At 39.1% G+C, this 19,487-nt stretch overlaps 1 protein-coding gene across 1 annotated transcript; it reads left to right on the forward strand.

The window, feature by feature from the left end:
• Positions 1–1,360: 1,360 nt before the first annotated feature.
• On the forward strand, positions 1,361–17,510 carry LOC139718440 (sulfotransferase 1A2-like). The gene is made up of 7 exons (XM_071629912.1): positions 1,361–3,443; positions 8,132–8,328; positions 9,452–9,598; positions 9,966–10,197; positions 11,136–11,233; positions 15,499–15,691; positions 16,402–17,510. The coding sequence occupies exons 2-7, from the start codon at positions 8,152–8,154 to the stop codon at positions 16,509–16,511; spliced, it is 957 nt and encodes a 318-aa protein (XP_071486013.1). The 5' UTR covers positions 1,361–3,443; positions 8,132–8,151; the 3' UTR covers positions 16,512–17,510.
• Positions 17,511–19,487: the final 1,977 nt, after the last annotated feature.

Raw genomic sequence — 19,487 nt, forward strand, 5'->3', positions numbered from 1 at the left:
ACAATCATCCACCAGCATTCCCACTGATCAGATACTAGCCATCCCCTTTAAGTTTGTTTTTATTATTGAGTTAAGAAATTTAGCAATGTTGCATGAGATGTTGAGTATAATCTTATATGGAATGATAATCTTGAATCCCCATGGTTATTGGTTTTTTTCTTTTCTCTGCAGTGTTTCTTGATTTCCTAATAAAACCAATAAATCCTGTGAACACCACTATCCTGCGTCCATTCCTTCATTTGAGTCCTGGGGACTATCACTACATCTTCATAACCCACCCCCCCCCCCCACTATATCCATGATATTTCTTTAATCATTTTAATCAATGTAAACCGCGTTAATACACGCAAGCAATTCTTATCTTGAAAATGAAGTGCACACAGCTAAGTACTCAAGCTAACAAGGTTTCACTCTACTGGAACTGTATTTTGAATGTATGAAGTTATATTATTCTAAAGGTTTCACCTTAGGAACAACTCATGTATTTAGTCGATCTTTAGGAAATTGCCATATTGGCAAGCCATGAGTGCCCTGTTATTTTCATACCAGAGAGCAACGATAATGTCGTGTCCAAAATAAAGGCACTGATAATTAAGAAACTCATAAACTGCAACCACATTATTCACTCTCGTAGGCGTTCACGGCGCCAAGAAATACCCTGCATCGCGTTTGGTATTCAAAGGACTCACTAACACAATTACATCACATGTAATATTTATGATAAAGATGCAAGTACAGTGTGAACTTAAAACAAAGACTTATAATTAAGAAACGGCTTCAGACATCTAATGTGATTTACCTTTGAATTTGAAAGAGGCTCTACAAGAGCGCAATGTTCAAATCTGGAATGGAAAGTGGCAGAGGCCCATGAATGTATAGTGAGAGGCGGCTGCCGTTACAATTAACTGTATACATTTAAATCGTTTAGTTTCTTATGTCAAACTAGAAGCGATCATTTCGTAATGTTATGTAAAATTAGACTGTGATATCGAAAATATACAGGAATAATCACCGCGAGCAAAATTTCATTTATTTTCTCATTCATTAGTTCTCATGAACAAAAACTTTGCAAATAATCATCGTTCATTATTACGGATTTAATAATATCGGTACTCTAAATGTTTATCACATAACTACTGTACATAATTATTTCAACTTTTTCAAATTCTACATTATCTGTGAATCACTATCATTTGATGGTGATGCAACTTTTGTGTCACAACTTCAAGCCAATGTAATAATGTGAATATATATACCGTATGAGGGCACTCGCCCATATATGCTACAGAACATGTTAATTTCATTGTAATTGCAATTGCATATTCTTGTATAATCTTGCTTTTTCTTGAGCACACTGCGTGTTATGTGCTAAATAAGCAAAGCTAATTAGTTTTATTATTTTGAATATATTATGTACATATACAGCGTATATGTGTATGTATACGCAAGGTTTTATATTAGCGATGGCCCAGGGCCACGAAAAATTGATGTCGGGTTCCAAATTTCTTTGATGGCCGATCATGCAACTTAGATTCAAAATGGATTGTTACGTTTGCTCTCATTTCGACCATTATCTTCTTTTTTTAATCGGGACACCAAAATTTCAGATTTAAATAATTTAGTGATTCAAATGAGGTGGCAGCTATTAACAGGCTTGATTGCACATAGAATCAGGCTGAGAATTCTGAGAGTTTCAATTTGTACGTCTTCGTAAACATGATATACATATCATACATGTTTCAGCAATCAGTAAAGATCATACCTGGTGAAAAAAAAAACTCAGTGGCGTAAATTCTAACCGTGTGGTTTGGTAAAGGTCGACATGAATTTATTTGATCTCTACCTCGATCTAAGAATATGGTATTCGCTGAAGTTTATTTCATTGTCCTTTAAAATACGACAAATAAACAACAACACACAATTGTGATGTCACTAACAAGACCTTTAGAGGAATCATAAATTATTATGAAAGGGATTTTTTTTCCCGACAGATGGTGATGTTGATGATGATGATGGAATAAAGCTTACATAACCTCTCCAAGAAAGTCGAAATTGATTTTGCATCGGGTTGCTATTTTACTGCATCCTACCTTAAAATAGTTTAAAATCAACCCTGGTCTGGCATTTGATGTATCCTATATGTTTAAAAGTCGAATAGCCTATTATTCAGGATTGTGCAAATGTCAAGATGCAGGCTAACGCACATTGGGAATGCAGCTATATAGGGAGTCATGAACAAGTTAAGGCCGTGTCACACCAGCCTTGCGTGCGACTTGCAAAGAACAATTTTGACTACCCGGAGGTCCCCGTAGATATCCGCACATGACAGTACCTAGCATGTATCTCAAAAGTAGTCGCCCGGAGGTGCGCACGCATATTTTTTTACCCGCAACCGTGTTTAGGCCCTGTCACACCTTTCCGGGCAAGCTACTCGGGCTTGTTACGTGTAGGGATTTTCTAGCATACCGGACATTCCTGAGGGCGGAAAAGGATTTGAGCGAGTCAGCGCATGTGTCTTACTTGCTGGACGCGTTATACTTGCGAGTATACTGTGTGACCTTTGTACCAGTCGCGTGGGGGCTGACAACCTAGTGAAGGAATTCCTCGAATGGAATGGCTGAAATCTCACAGAATTTCATTATCTTGGCTGCATACGGGACTGCGAAGTACCTGCGTGGGAATTGCCTGGGAAGTACTGCCGCTAAGGGTCTCCTACTGGCGTTCTGCGTGGACCTCTACGGGCATTCCCGCGACTCACCCGAAAAAAGTTTTGGTCATGCTCAAAACTTGGCTGCGGTTAAATCGGACTTGCGTGAGCACCTCCGGGCAACTGCGCGCTAGATACTGTCAGGTGCGGACCAACTGCGGAGAGCTCCTTGGAGTAAATTTGTTTCCCCGCAAGTCAAGCCGCAGAAGTTCCCCCGTACGGTATGACAAGGCATGAATGAAAATTGCAAACATTCTTGTTCGCCCGCTGAAAATCTTCTACGTGCTGGAAACTACCTCCTCGCCACAAGCCCGCGTTATGGTGTGACACGGCCTTTAACTCAGCTGTAGGAGTGAAGGATATAATATGGGATGGGATTTTTATTTGAGAAAAAGATTGCAACATAATGTTCCGAACATGGAATAGTTCTCTGTATTAGCACTGGGGGCCCCCATGACTTTCAGCAGGACTTCTGACCTTTGGAGCACACGGACCTATTTTCATCTGCAGGTATAAACACTGCAAGTCTGCGTTCGTGGTTTCTGTGTAGAATCCTAGTGATCGTAAGTGTTCACTGCACTTCGTCTTTGGAACTTCGACCGCAAGGTCTAACATCGAGCTGCCGAAGTGACGAGAAATCCAAGGACAGGCCTTTTTGTCGTGGGAAAGCAAACCACGTTCAACTGATATAGTTTTACAACAGCAGCGTATTCTGATCTGCAATCAGTTCAAACAGGTAGGCGGTTCATCTACGGGAAGCAGAACCCAGTATCCAAGACTGTGTACCGCCACCAGCCTAATGCGTACATCCCAACTGTTCCCATATTTATAGTTGCAGGTTTCCTGCCTACTCTGTTATTTTCAGGAAACAATAAGACGCTCTGTTCAACCTTGCAATAATGCTTTTGTGAAGTCCTGCCAACAGTAATGTATGAGAGACGAGTGAAATTACCCATTTCTGATATATTTTCAACCATTAATAGTTCTTCAAAACTATTAATGGTTGAAAATATATCAGAAATGGGTAATTTCACTCGATGTAGGGGCGGATGTCACGGTTGGCAGCTCGTATGTCAATATAATTCACTTTAACATTTTGTGTGCGCTGGACACCGGATGGTATAGAAAGTTCCATAGGATTGCACGCCCACATGCTGGCGCAGAAAGGGTTAAATAGCTTTGAAATGGGTCAGAGGTGGACCAATTGGCTGAAATCATTGGTGGTAGTGTAGATCAATGTTTAAATTCCCGAATTCTCATAAAGGAGTATAAACTTTCAAGATAAGGACAATTTTCAGCATGATATTTAATTGTTTTCCTACTTAGTAAAAAAATGCCAAAGATTAATTTTTTGGTCATAACATTAAGAAACAAAATAAATTTGAGATCCTCATATACTGGCAATGCTATGCATAAGCAATACAGAGAGAACGGATGTCAAAACTTTCCGGTAGGCCCTTAAAGACCTAATAAAATGCTTGCAAAATGTTTTGATATGCAAAAGAAATGTAAAATATATGTCATGATTATCAATGTAAATATGTTGTCAGTGTCGTTCCGGTTTTTATCGCTTCTAGAAACTCCCCCAAATATCACATTTTTGGAGGACCCCGTTGCAGCTTTTGCGAAAAAGATAGTCACGTGACCAACACCCCTGAACCGATTGATGACGTATAAGCACGGAGTTGTGCTCAGTTAGCAGACGCCGCTCAGCACAAGCACTCAGATTACTAGCTTGGTACACGCGCGTACACGATAGCTAGCGCTAGCCCGGCCAGGCCCGGGCCCCGCGGGATGTGCGCTCCCGGTCGACCCACTGACTGTCGACATGTACGCATTATACCACGTACATTATCACTAAGTTAGCTTGCACGGATACCTGGTACCTCGAGCATAATGTCTTCCCCTATATGGGTAAACTTCGACATTGATGATGATGATGAAGACTGCAGCTCTGACGATAGCGGAGAAGAAGAGGAGGCACATGAAGTTGAAGGGGAAGATGGGGAGGGAGAGGCAGCCGATGAACCAGAACGTTATCGTGGGGCTGCACCTTACCGATATGAACCAGCTGCATCTCCCCCGCTGCCAGTGCAAGAGCGTATGAACATGGCACCAAGCCCGAGAATAGACCTCACGGAAACGATCGCCTGGGAAATACAGAGTGGTATGTCTGGTATGCCCCCATATAGTTTAACGTTAGAAAGGATATACAACCTGTATTCTACATGATTGACATTGTAAGTTGTAACTGTTTGTCTAGTACGTAAGTAGATTAGAAGAACAGGCCCAGCTCGCTCACAAAGTGAGCGGCTACTCCGGCCGCAGCAAGCAAGCGGGAGCGTCCCGGCCGTGGCCTGGCCCGTCGGCCGGCGCTTACAAGTTAAACTACCAGTAGTAGTCTAGTAGTAGATCTAGTAACAGTCTACTAGTAGTTATAGTAGTCTACTAGTAGTAGTAGTCTACTAGTACTACTACTAGTAGTAGTGCTATTACCACTACGGCACTAGGTCTAGTAGACTAGTGAGTAGTAATAGCAGAATCTTTGGTAGTAGTACAGAGGCTACACTCTACGCCTAACGGTTAGGGGGATATCAACAGGGTGGGTCGTGGCTCAAAAAAAAACTAGAAATGTCGCTATGGCGACTGGTATGCCTCCGCCATAATGCATGATTCTCCTAATAGGTCTATAGTACATGTGGATAATGTGTGATTACATTTTCACAAAATTGGCAAAATATTAAAATGACATGTTTGTCACAAATGTATTGAATGTTTACCTTCCTTGACCTATGTTTAATTGGATGAATAGGAGAGCATGTATTTGGGGATTTAAGAACTTTAATTTGACATTGACCATTTCATAAGTTTATGCACTGAGTAATTTTCAAGGTAAGGAGAAAAAGCGCAATTTCTGTATTGAACAGTAAATTGTTATCATTTTCATCTGGCCTTTGATTTATAAGAGAATCACTGTCAGGCAGAACATACATAAATTCAGCATGTACTAGGTTTCAAGATAACTTGAGCCACTTCCGAGATATGGAGAAAGGAGTAAGTTCAGCACTTTCACTTGATCTTTGACCTTTTGACCTTTGACGTTCTTGGCAAAAAAAAAAATCCCAGAGAATCTCTATTGGTTTATACATGCATACCCACATCGAGTTTAAAAAAAAAATCCTGCTGGCATTGCATAAATATAAGGAAAATAGTAAAATTTTGAAGTATTGCCCTTGACCTTTGACCCCTGACCCCATGAACCCTAAATTCCCTAGATAACCACTGCCAGTCAGTAGATGCATATATACTATGTTCCATGAAGATACCTTGAACAATTTCCAAGATACAGAGAAAAAAGTGAAATTTTAACATTTTGCTTGACCTTTTGACCTTTGACCTTTTGACCTCATGACCCCAAACTTTCACCAGAGAATCTTAATTGGGTAGTACATGTATACACTAAGTTTCAAGAAAATATCTTCAGGCATTGCATAGATATGGGGGAAATAGTAAAATTTTAAGCATTTGACCTTGACCTTTTGACCTTTGACCTTGAGCATGTGCACCCAAAAGTTGATAGGCACAACTTCACCCCCTAATACACATACATGCCAAGTTTCATTAGGATACCTCAAAAGGTTTTGGTACCTGGTAGTTACCCTGTCCACAAAATTCATTACGGACGGACGGAAGGACGGACGGACGGAAGGACGGGCGGACGGAAAGACGGACGGACGGACGGACAACCCGAAAACATAATGCCTCCGGCACCACTTCGTGGCGGAGGCATAAAAAAAAAAAAAGCCTAACCAGTTTCCCGTAGTCAGTTTCTGCAACATTTGTTATCAGTAATTTAGATGCGCCATTTTCTAAGAAAAACGATACCAAGAATTATCGTCAATTTTGGTCGAGTAGTTTTTGTTTTATGCTAAAAATCATACTGTGGAAGGAAGCCCAAACGCCGTGCTTATCTACCGATGAATGCCACGGTGGGGCTGGATTCACGAGTAGGTCTAGGCCTATAAAGCAGGCGAGTCGCCGTAGTATTAGTACAGACACGCAGTGGTGGTGGGGCTATCGTGAAATAGGCCCCACCGCAGTGCGCGTGCACCGTACCCGTGCGTTTATAGCAAGCAAGGGTAGGTCCTCCTAGGGTTTAGGGTTAGGTAGGGTTGTATTTATGGTTAAATTGGCCGTTAAATTAGTCGAGGGCCATACCAAGAAGTCATTTTCGCCGCATTCACGAGTATTCACTGTGGAAGGCAGCCCCACCGCCGTGCTTACCTACCGAGATGAACGCCACACGGTGGGGCTGAAACAAGCGAGTCGCCGTAATATTACTATTAGTACAGACACGCAGTGGTAGGGCCTATTTCACGAGTTTGCCGAAAATAATGGATATCCAAGCGTACCACAGTTGTAATCTGTATTACTGGCAGTATTAAATCCGATACAGTTCATTAAATATTCTTTTGTCTAAAGGCTTAGCGAATGGCAATAGTGCAGCGCAGCACCTGCTATGCGCTCGCTAGCTCGCTCCCCCGCCAGCGCTAGCCAGTGCAGCCGCCGGCCGGCTGTCGCTGCGCTGCGCTAGCATAGCCTTGCCAGCTCGCTGGCTACGGCTAGACTGGTCGTGAACGACTCCGTTCTTAGACGTCATCACAATTTAGAAGTGATAGTGCGCCGCATGCGGCGAAAGTATAGCAAGTTTTCCAAAACCGAGGAAATTGCATCCATTATGTTAACAAATATAGAACAAAATTCAGAACAGTAAAAAAACCCGCACAACCATAGAATTACTTAGAATTTAACATTTGATATTATTACATCATTGAGAAAAAAATGCCTAAACCATTTTATTAGGTCTTTAATAGGGTTCGTGAGAAATTTCTTGCTAGAGTTGCCAGACTTTATTTTGTGTTGTAGAAAATCCAATTTCACCAACACCTATCTGTCACTGTCGTGTTTTCGTTTATACATGGGGATCTTTTATATGATCTATTTGCAGAAATAGATTAAAAATTGTAATTGATAACCAAGTGGTGTCAGTTTTCCTCCACACTTAGTGGCGATTTGAAATTCGTTGCGTTCATGCAGGAGTAGAGCTCCTTCGAAGTATGTAGGTACACTGTACATCGAGTCTGCAGGTTACCTGGCGGGTTTTCTGGCAGGTTAATGATATATCCTAAGATCCACTCAATTAGACCTATTGTTTTTTGTGATTTTGAATCAAAATGAAATTGACCCTCGTTCAACTTTTGCTAACACATGACACCATGTAGTGTCAGGATGTCATGATACATAAATACATACTTTGTATATACCTTTTTTAACGTGGGTGTGTTTAAATCCCCTTTGTTAATGAATGCGAATTTTGTGTGCACTATGATTATGTGTGTAGTATTTCACTGCCTTGATGCATAGTTGAAGGTAATTTCGCAAACATGGCGGAAAATGAACCACCTCACCTCACTGGAGCCCACACGTACAAGGGGATCGTACTACCCAACATCATTCTGGACTCTAGCGTAGACGCGTTACCAACTTTTGAAGTTCGTCCGGATGACGTGTGGATTTGCACCTACCCTAAGACAGGTACGTACTGGCACCAAGAATTCTATGTTATCACGCCTGTCTTGTCAAACAATTTGTGTGTGATTCTGTTGATGTACACGTACATGTAATATATATATATATATATATATATATATACTACATATATGCTGTATGTACACCTTGACTATAGGCCCATTACTGCTTGAATGTTTTATATGAAAGCAAAGAAAGAACAGTACAAAGATGAGCAACAAAATATACGTTATTACGGTATAGGCCGAGACAAATGATTTGCTATAATAGCTATATCATATCATGATGTTATTTGATCAGGAAAAAAAATCATTTTCGAACATGTCAAGCATATACGTGAAACCACGCACATGCTGAGCACATTATTGTACATTTGTATAAAGTATGTCCTCCCCCCCCCCCAAAAAAAAAAACCCAAACAAACAAACAAAGTACAATCAAATTTTCGCATCGATAACACCCAATACGATTAAACTGTGTAAATGCTACTTCAGGGATTTAAAATATAACATTTTAGCTCTATTTTGCAGAAAACCCCTTTCGATTTCGTTAAGCGGTCACAGAGAAATGTGGATTATTGTAAAGCATGTCATGAGTCTGATTCTTCCAAGTTTAGCACTTCGATGATCCTGTGTGTGAATACAATATAGACAGAACTTGGAGGGAGGAGATTCCCGACATCCTCTCTATACAAAACTCTTCATTTCTCTTTGACAGCTAAAGCAAATTGAATGGAGTTTTCTCTCATAAGATGTTGGCAATGAGTTATAGTTTCATACCCTGAATTTGTATTTAGATTGATTCACCGGAGGGTCCCGTTGTATTTTTTTTTTTTTTTTTTGGGGGGGGGGGGACATACGGCACTTGTATACTTACTCACTCTCGGCTGATATCAGTGCTTGGATGTAGAACAGGCCACCTTACACCTTACATTTAATACATGAAATGTTGACAAAGTTGTTCGTAACCACCGTACTTGGTATGCAAATGTCACATCCAAACAATCAACCATCGTGACCATGAGTATCTTCCTCTGTTATAGGAACTCACTGGATGAATGAAATCGTTGGACTTATCCTGGCCCGGGGAGTACCGGAGAAAATAGACCGAACGCTGTCTTAGAGCACCGTCGAGATGATAAACGTGGCCGAAAAGCTTCCCTGGACACGGGCAGAAGAGCTCCAGAATCCTCCGAACATGGCGCCGTTTTTGGATGTGGTTGCCAAGGCGAAATCTCCCCGCGTCATTCTGTCACACCTTCCGATCCAGATGCTGCCTACGAAACTCGAGGAAAAAGCAAAGGTCTGTACTCGTGTTGTTTCCAATTACATGTGCATAAAACATACTACAACCAGTTGTATGTCGACATTTATTGTCAGTATGACAACTGCTTTTTTGTCCATGAAACATGAGATTATACGACTGGTCTTCAGCGTTTGTTTAATAACAATCATTTCCAGAGTCGTCGGTCGCTGTAGAAGAAATGAGTTGTTCTACTGATATCTAAGCACTCTGCACTGATGGAACACAATCGACACGTGCAAAATTTTCTATACACAATGCTTACTTTCATGACATAATATTCAACGAATATTCAACGAATGAAATTCAGAAGAAAAAATAAAACAGTTTCAAATGTGACCTTTGTTCTTTCCCTCGTGCGTCAAAGGTTATCTACGTAGCCCGTAACCCGAAGGATGTTCTCAATTCGAATTACAACATGGTGGTGAAGGGGAAGATTGCACCAACTGGTTTCTCATGGGAATTCCTTCTTGGATCCTTCATGGAGGACAGTGGGTATCTGATGCATCTTCGTCAGTTCTTGATTCTTTTATTGCCTCTTTTTATTCATAATGATCGTTGGTTCAGTGAACGATTGATTCACTTTCCGATTAAAACAGGCACCAAGGAGAAGTTAAGCTTAAAACAATGACTATTCTTGAGACTGAGCATATATGACATTCAGCAAAAAAATCTATGTTTATATGGAAGCAGACAATGATAGTGATGATAAGGAATGTTATGGCAATTGAAATTAAACTGTGCTAACCGAAACAGGTGCACATCTTGCAGCTGTAACTGCTCGCATTTTGAAAGCGACAGACAGGATTGAGAGCATGTTACTGCATTTAAAGTAGACAGATCTAATGCGACGTGAAATCTTGTTTAGCAACAATATCATACTTTATATAAAGTTTAATGAGAACTGGCCCCTGTATGCTAAAATAAAGTGACACCAACGAAGAATAAACATAAACATAAACATAAACATAAACATAAACATAAACATAAACCTGTTTTGTTATGTGTAAAGCTTTTTCAGATATCAATAAGATCATTTTCCTCAAAAGATTGCTTGTTGTCCGCAATAGCAAGAAATTTCATTTCACACACACACACACACACACACACAGCACACACACACATAAATACACAAACACAAACATATATAACACGGATGATATGGTTAACATCCGCTGAATATTATCCTAATAACCCTTGTTCAGAATAACTCAAAATCAATGAGTTGATGAAACCAACACGAGGGGCTGATCCAGGAATTCCTTAAGGGGCGACGCGTTTACAAAATTTAGGGGGAAGGGCGTGAATCCCCATCTTTTCCCTTTTATGTCTTTTGTGTAAAAAAAAAATAATGATAATAAGGGGGGCGCCCGGCCTAAATCCGCCACTGAACACAGTTCTGTAATGATAAGTCACAAAATGTCATTAATGTTTCCCCGAAATGGTCTCTCTACATTGCTGTGTACCACTTTATTCAGTTTTTGTTTAATTCATTAACATAATATTTGCTGGTCTTTCTTCTTCGACTTTCATGTAGAGCCAGCATATGGGCCGTGGTTAGATCACAACCTGGCATTCTGGAAACTCCGGGATAGAGATAACGTGATTTTTCTCTTCTACGAGAATCTCAAAAAGGTACGATGATCTTGAAATGGCTGACGCTGAAGCGTTAAGAGAACCAGATGACTTCAGCGGAGAAACTCCTAACAATATTTTCTTCTTCCAGAAATGGCACAATGTAGCGTGATATCGTCTGTAGCGACCCCTTCAGTAGCCTAGCTGGAACGGAATAGGAAAGATTAACGACATCATTCTGCCATTTTCTGGTGCTTCTTGTCTGTTTGTGTGTATGTCTGTGTGTGTGTGTGTGTGTGTGTGTGTGTGTGCGTGTGTGTGTGTGTTCATATTTACACCCCGCTCTATTCTCAAGTGGAGCATTTCACCTGCCTGACTTATGACTCTCTCACACACAGGAGCTCTATTGTCACCATTTTCTATTCGACGAACAAAAGTATTTTGGGCATAAAATAATTCGAGAGGGCATAAAAGACCACTCAATATCGTTCAGAAAGGTTCACTGGAGATTGGAACTGATCCGTTTGACAGCAAGGCAAAAGCACTTCCGCTGAACTTCCCAAGCAAAACCTTATACGCAGTACCTACTGGTGCCCATGCACAAAGCCCAACGGGGCTATGTGTATGGAACTGGGTGTATGGGCGTGGCAAGAGGAAAGGCAAGAGGCGGTATTTTACAGTCAACATGACAAAAGTTCATTCCGTCCTCATCGCCTGCCCCTATAATTGTTTACGACAAATCCTTCTAATACCACGATGGTTTTTTTTTTAATCCAAATCATGTGCTCCTTTAAATCAGAAACAGCAAATGATAAGAAGGACCCCGAATGATGCATAAGTGGCAGCTACGAAGGAACTGCATGGACACGTCTCATCAATCGCACATTTCTGTATAGTCGATAAAATAGAAATTTATGGGAGTTCATGCAGCTCGTATTACAGATCTCACACCTTTATATGGCGGCTATGTGGCCTCAACTCGCAGTTGCGTGCCGTAGAAAATTGTTAAATATTGACTCTACGTGACAAGTAGTGTTTGGTATCAAAACTCAAGAGAATCCTTGTAAGTGAGCAATGTGGGTGCAGCATTACCTGTCTACCACAAACACACACACACGCATACACATGTTCACATACACGAGGAGACATAAGATTGAAAAGTATTTGATTACTTTTGTAAGCGAGCGAAATATCCGAGTTCAAGTACTCCATATCAGTGTGATCGGTCGATCGAGAGTAATATCTGACACCCGCTGATTATTACTTACTTCTTATTTTACTTTATATGGCCAAAACATCCATCAAATAATGATCACATGACGCATTACAAAGAGAAGACTGCACATGAAAAAACAAAAACAAAGATGAATGGATTGACAGTCGTGAAAACAGTAAGAAAACAAGGTCGAAAACAATGTGCTCAAAACAGATGCCATTTATATAATTCAAGGTTTCACCACCAACAAACAAGAGTACAAACTGCCGACTGAAAAGCCTTCGGAGGGAATCGTAGAAGCGATATGGTATAAGTCAGTTCGCAGTTCCACTTTTACGCATGAGCAGAAGACCAACACAAACAGGCTTTTGGTTTTTAAATTCACTGGGATAAGCATCTGTGATGTAATAATTAAATCACGTAATACTTATAAATGCTGCTTGCTGGCACATCCACCTGACAGTAAAAGTAGTATTTGGCAATAGAGATTGTTAATACATTCACTGCAAAATGATGACATGGATGTTTTCCGAAGGTGTTAATTGACAGATCATTCTTGTCATTAGTGTGGTATACGCGAGTCCATCCTCTGTTTGAACAAGATCGATGAATTGTTACGTGAAGCTTATGCATTATAAGGAGTGAAGTGCCCCTAATGGACTGAGAAAGAAGAAAGCTCATTCGTACCAATGTGCCCATGTGAGCTATAACTCCGAACTGGCATATTCTCTATTATCAAACATGACAGTTATACATCCGCTGAAACAGTATACAGCCATTGCTCTGTACTATTCTATGAGAGTGAATCTCTCATGCCAGTGGGCACCTATGTATTAAAAAAATGATACACCTGGCGAACACAAGTTGGATACAAGGGAAATAGATTCAGCACATTCATTTGCATAATGGTTGATTCTCCAATTACACGAGTTTTAACGCAGTCTTTTTTATAATATGCTGTACAACAATCACACAATTTAAAATATTGAGTATAGTCACTATTAGTGTGTAGACACAATGTGAACATGCAAAGAGAAAAGGACAAGAAACGGGAAAAAGCCAGTAAGGAAATTATAACATCTCTTTTGAAGCTCTATGAAGATTTGAAGCTAAGGAATCTGCGGTGTTTCTTACTATAGTTTCGTGAACAGATTGTTATTCTTTGACTTGTTGAGCTGAAAGTTGTACAAAACACGGAATAAAAACAAGACTAGACGGAAAAGTTTCACACACTTTAGTTATACAAGTAATTAAAAATATGTAGTGCTGATAACGGTGCCCTTCCTTCGTAAGAATAAGATGAAATGTAATCATTGATGTTGCAGATGTAAATTGATAAGTAGTGCAAAGTCCAAAGTCCATGAACTCGAGAGTGACTGTGCAGAAATCATATAATTCATATTTACCTATCAAAAGGTCTATCAGCCCTCAACAGTGCGAAAGCAAACTTTGAGAGCGTAAGAGCTTAGATATGGTCTTTTTTTCCTCTCTTGAAAACAGGCGTTCACATTATACCTTCAGGCTTGAATAAATGAAATGATATGTTATGTGTATAATGAGAAATAATATGTCACAAAGTTGAGGTCGGATATACGTACCTCATTCTATCAAACTCCGGTACAAAACAGTAGCTCAAATATAATGATTAGGATGCTATACTGCCCTCATTACATGTGACGGGGAAGAACATTGTACATGGCACCCTTAAAGCACCTGTAGGACTGCTGGAAATCACCTGGTTCGCACGGTCTGTGGTTGAAGCTATAGTATATACACGGTATACAAAAACAGCGATTTTCACAAAGGCTGTTAACACCGTTAACAACAGAATGGAGTGATCAACACACGACATGGTGACTGAGTTGCACCCATTCATACTTAGGCACTCCACCTTATGTATATAGGGATAAAGTGAAATAGGGATAGAGTTTACGAGACAATCGAAGTGTTTGAGAGAACATCTATTCGTGTACAGCAATTTCTGATCAGATTCCGACAATTCTTTTTTTAATCTATAGTCTATCTACTCGTCGGGAAAAATAGGTCCCATCTCGGGTACGCTGTGCGTTGCACACAACGCACAAAAGCAGCACGATCCGGATGGGTAATGATGGAAATATAGCTGCCAAGGAAAATCAGGGAGCTGAATGTGTATGTTCTCAAGGCAGACCTAATTTGACTATAGGCTATATTGTTCAGTCCCTCGACTTGCGTCTCGACATTTCATACTAGCCTCAGTGGCATTCCAATTCCATCTGACGAAACATTCTACCACTCTTTTTTTTTTCCATTGGAAGTCATCCTTACGGGGGAAATCCAGTGCAGTTGAAAGTTAGTCTGAAGAGGAGTGAATTTTTTTAAAGCTCATCTATGAAAATTTAATCAGAATCGAATGAAAAATAGGGAATTGTGACATTTTAAAGTTGTTTCATTTTTCAGAAAAATACTTCTTGAATAGTCAATATGAATATGCAAATAGCGAAGTGATGATGTTAACCCCTCACAGCTTGTCATTATAGTTTGTATAACCACATAAAATTTTGAAATATTTTTTTTTTCATTCAAACGTAATTGCGCCCAAGGATCAAATCCTGATATATCTAACTGATCATTATTCTGAAGTTATTCAACCAGGAATAACATCATGTTTTTCACTGTAATAACAGAAACATTGAATTTCGTCATTTTTTACACCATCGATGAAAATATTGTGAGGTGATGACATCATCAGCTCACTCATTTGCATATTCATATCAATGTGCCAGAACTGTTCTGCAGAAATTAACGAAACTTCACAATTTCATAACTCCCGGATTTTCATCCGATTTTGGTCAAATATTGTTGTATTATTGTTGTACTCGTAAGATTTTGCCCTTTTTTATCAGCCCAACTTATTACTGGTTTGGAATCCTCTTTAAGCATTCTTTATATTCGATTCCCTCATAATCTAGGCATCCAGAAAAAAAAAGAGAAATATGTAAAAAAGTGTGCTTGGTCGGAGGAGAGGATTTTAAACAAAAACAACGAACTAAGTAAATATTCGAAATGGCATTGCTTAAATCTCATGATATAATTTTGACTGCTCGCTGTGTTTTGATCCTGACACCAGAACCCCGTGGAGGGCGTACAGCAGGTGGCAGCCCACATCGGCGTTGACCTGACTGCGGAGGAAGTGCAGAAGGTGGTCGAGTACAGCTCGTTCAAGGGAATGAGTAAGACGTACGCAACACGTAAGACGGACGAGAAAGGAGTCGATAAGGATTTCCATGATGTGGTGAACGCAATCCCCTTCATGAATAAAGGTATCAACAGCTGTTGCATATTCTCTTTATTGGGCCGATTCTGACAGTTGTAGGCTACTCCAATCTGTCACATCATGATATAGTGTGTACTTTGCTCACATAACAGGTATTATGCAGTGTACCCCCCCCCCCCCACACACACACACACACTTTCTCACAAACATATTCCATCCATTAGAATGAATATATATATATATATATATATATATATATATATATATATATATATTTATTTATGTATGTATATATATGTATAAAACAAAGAATCAAGAAATAAGGTAGTAATGCATTTTTTTGCCAATAAAGAATGAGTTTATTGGACTCATATATATGTTTTAGTATAAATGTATTATACACACCTGTTTTAATTATCGATAGGTGATCGTAACCTATCATTTTCTATCAGAGTGAGGATGATGAAATCATAGAAGGGCCACGTTAGAAAAGAAGTTGATCCTACAATTTTGGAGGGGTTTTAATTCTGCTTAATTTATGTATATATGTTGAACCATAAAGAGAGAGAAGAAAACTAACACACAGCGTCCGGCCTGAGAAGTTATGTACAGTACTTTTACTTAGAATAGAATACAACAGATATTACTAATCAATTTGCGCTTTAGTAAATGCGTTTTTGGAAATAAATCATATGACAAAAATGCTCGTTTTCATGTATTGGTGTTGTTTGTTGTTGTTGTTTTTTCTGTGTACAGGCGTTTCCGGTCAGTGGAAAGAGCGCTTCACCGTGGCCCAAAACGAAATGTTTGACAAGTGGTACGAAGAAAAAATGAAAGGAGTCGACCTCACATTCGAGTTTGAATAAATATCGTCGGGGTATTTGCAGCCTTTTGACATTGGTATCTACGACACCAACATTAGACTGATCCGTTTTACACGCTGAACTACAGAGAATGTGGTTTCTATATTGTCAATGTAGTTTTCTTTCAAATCCACGTTCCCATCTTTGCAGCTTTACATCATTACACTGACAAGACCACGCTCGTACAGAAAAAAATAGAAGCAAGTTTCCTATACGAATACGAATATTACAAAAACACAAATGAGGTGTAACCTTTACCTGAATGTACAGGTCTCTCAATAATGAAAATAAACATACTCATGATATTTGCAGTGTACCATGCAGCCAAACAATCAAACAGAAAAACAAACAAGCAAAAAAAAAATAATAATATCACAACACTATGCAGTCAGTTCGTTGCTGGATTCGTGGCTGGAGTGTATTTTCGTTGAAAATTATCCTTTCCTCAGTGTTTGCATCATGTAATTGTTTTTTATAATTTCAATCCATGTCAACCATGTTGCTATATCAAAGGAAGCGATCAGTAAGTGTCACCTTGTGGTGCGTATACAGCCACGCAAACTCATAAAGTTTTATGCTGTGAATGCATGTTTGAATGTAAATCATTTTATAGGTAGTTGTATTATTTGAAAGAGATTACCTTATAAAGGAACAAATCAGGCACTTTCATATAGTGGATTATACAGGATGATTGCCAAATTGGGAAGCCATAAGAGCTCTCTCATTTCCATGCCAGAGACGTGTCTTGTCCCAAATAAACGGCACAGATAATTAAAACATTTACAAACAAAGCGTAACCACATTATTCACTATTGTAGGCGTTCAATGCACAAACAAAATGCTACCAGCAAGGCACCTGCTAGTTGAAGAACGCAAAACACACCACTACAATCAGGTTGTATGTCATATTTGTAATAAAGACACATGGATTGTGTTAGCAAAAAAGTGATGAACAAATAATTTATTGAGAAACAGTCCTTTAGGTTTGTCTATATTACTCGGTTTAATAGGAAATGTTATATGTAATGTAACATTAATAGTAATGTTATATAAGATGTTGAGTATAATCTTGTACATCTGTAATAATGGCAATTGTTTTTCTATTTTCTGCAGTGTTTCTTGAGTTCCTGATAAAACCAATAAATCCCGTGAACATCACATTCCTGCGTCAATTCATTCATTTGAGTCCGGGGGGGGGGGGGGTGTTCATCAACGTTTGTCAGCGCTGTCAATTTCAGCAATATCCTTGGTTTTGATTGGCTGAGATGCTCTGGTCACTGACTGCGATTCCAGTTGTTAGCGCTGACAAACGTTGATGAAACACCCCCAGGGGTCTACCACTACATCTTCACAACTACTCCCCCTCCCCCCCCCCCCCCAAAAAAAGAGAAAAATTATAAGATGACATCCGTTATTGTACTTTCAATTAGTATCATATATAAATATACATCAATATTTTATAATTATATTTATATCTGTGCGCTTTTCGGTTTTACTTCTCATGTATATATATATATATATATATATATATATATATATATATATATATGTGTGTGTGTGTGTGTGTGTGTGTGTGTGTGCGTCCGTGTGCGTGAGTATATGAGTTAGTAGTTACGTGTGCGTGAGGATATGAGTTAGTAGGTGGGCGGGTATTGGTTGATAAATAATATGGTTCCATTATTTATTACTGCATAATTCATTTGGATGGTTATTAAGATTAATGCTAGAAGAATTGAATCATCACTGTTAAATTTAAGCAATTTTTTTGAGAGCATAGGGGAAGTGACTGTATGTAAATTGATAATTGTTCATGAAAATGTAATTTTTGTTATGTCATTATGTACAGCAATAGCAAATTTGCTATTATGATCACAAATGTATATTTTCGTCATTTCAATTGTAGCAAATGAAAATTGTTATTTTTTTCTATTACTTTGAATGGAACAGAATAAAAATCGTTGAAAAACAAAAAAAAAGTGAGTGCGAATGTGAGTGCGTGTTTTTTGTTTGTTTTAATGGGAATTAAAGAGGGCAGGAGGAAGAACAGAAATCTGGTACTAATGGCTTGGAATTTAAAGGGGAAGGGATAGGTATTCATGATGTAAGGAAAAGTGCGTTTTTGTCTCGTGCCTGCGTCTTTTCTCTTCTCTCTTTCTTCTCATCACTTCTCTGTGCTTCTCTTCTTCTGTTATCTCATTGTACTCATCAACTATCAATTGGGGAGGAATTTTGATGCTTTATCGTTTTCTAGCAAATTGAAAAGAATTTAGTGAAGAAGAAGAGAAGAGAAGAGACAAGAGATTTGAAAAGAAGAGAAGAAAAGAGAAACTGGATATCAAAGAAGAAAAGAGGGGAGGAAGAAAAGATTAGAGAAGAAGAGAAGTGAAAAAATAGAAATAAAGAGAAGTGAAGAGAAGATCGAGTCGTAGAAAAAATAACTGGTCAAAATATGCTTGTGTGCGTTTGTTTGAGTGGGTTACTAAATTAGGTGTACTTGTCATTGTGCATTTTTAAAACATATTCCCAAAATGAAAATTTAACGCATAAAGATTAAAAACTCTCCATGCATTTTTTGTTGTTGTTGCTAAAGTGACATCAAAAAATTATCCAAGCCTTCTCTTCTTTTTTCTTCTCTTTTCTCACTTCTCTTCGATCGTTTTAAGATCTCTCCTCTTCTTAATCTTCACTTCTCTTCTTTGCTATTCTTCCTCGATCTATTCGTTTCTTCTCTTTTCTTCACTTTTGTTCTCTGCTCTTCTATTTCTCTTCCCATCTTCTCTTCCCTTCTTCTCACTTTTGTTCATTTTCTTCTCCCAGTCTTATTACTTCTCTTCTCTCTTTCTTCTCGTCACTTCTCCCTATTTCTCTTCTCTATATTCTCTTCCCTCAATTTCCTTCTCCTCTCTTCTCTCCTCTTCTCAATCTTTTCTTCACTTCTCTTCTTTGCTGTGGAGCTGTCGAACTCGAAGTCTCTCACAC

Source organism: Diadema antillarum, unplaced genomic scaffold (assembly GCF_040938485.1).
Source record: "Diadema antillarum isolate AM-2024a unplaced genomic scaffold, OU_Dant_1.0 scf00000094, whole genome shotgun sequence".
Lineage (NCBI taxonomy): Eukaryota > Metazoa > Echinodermata > Echinoidea > Diadematoida > Diadematidae > Diadema > Diadema antillarum.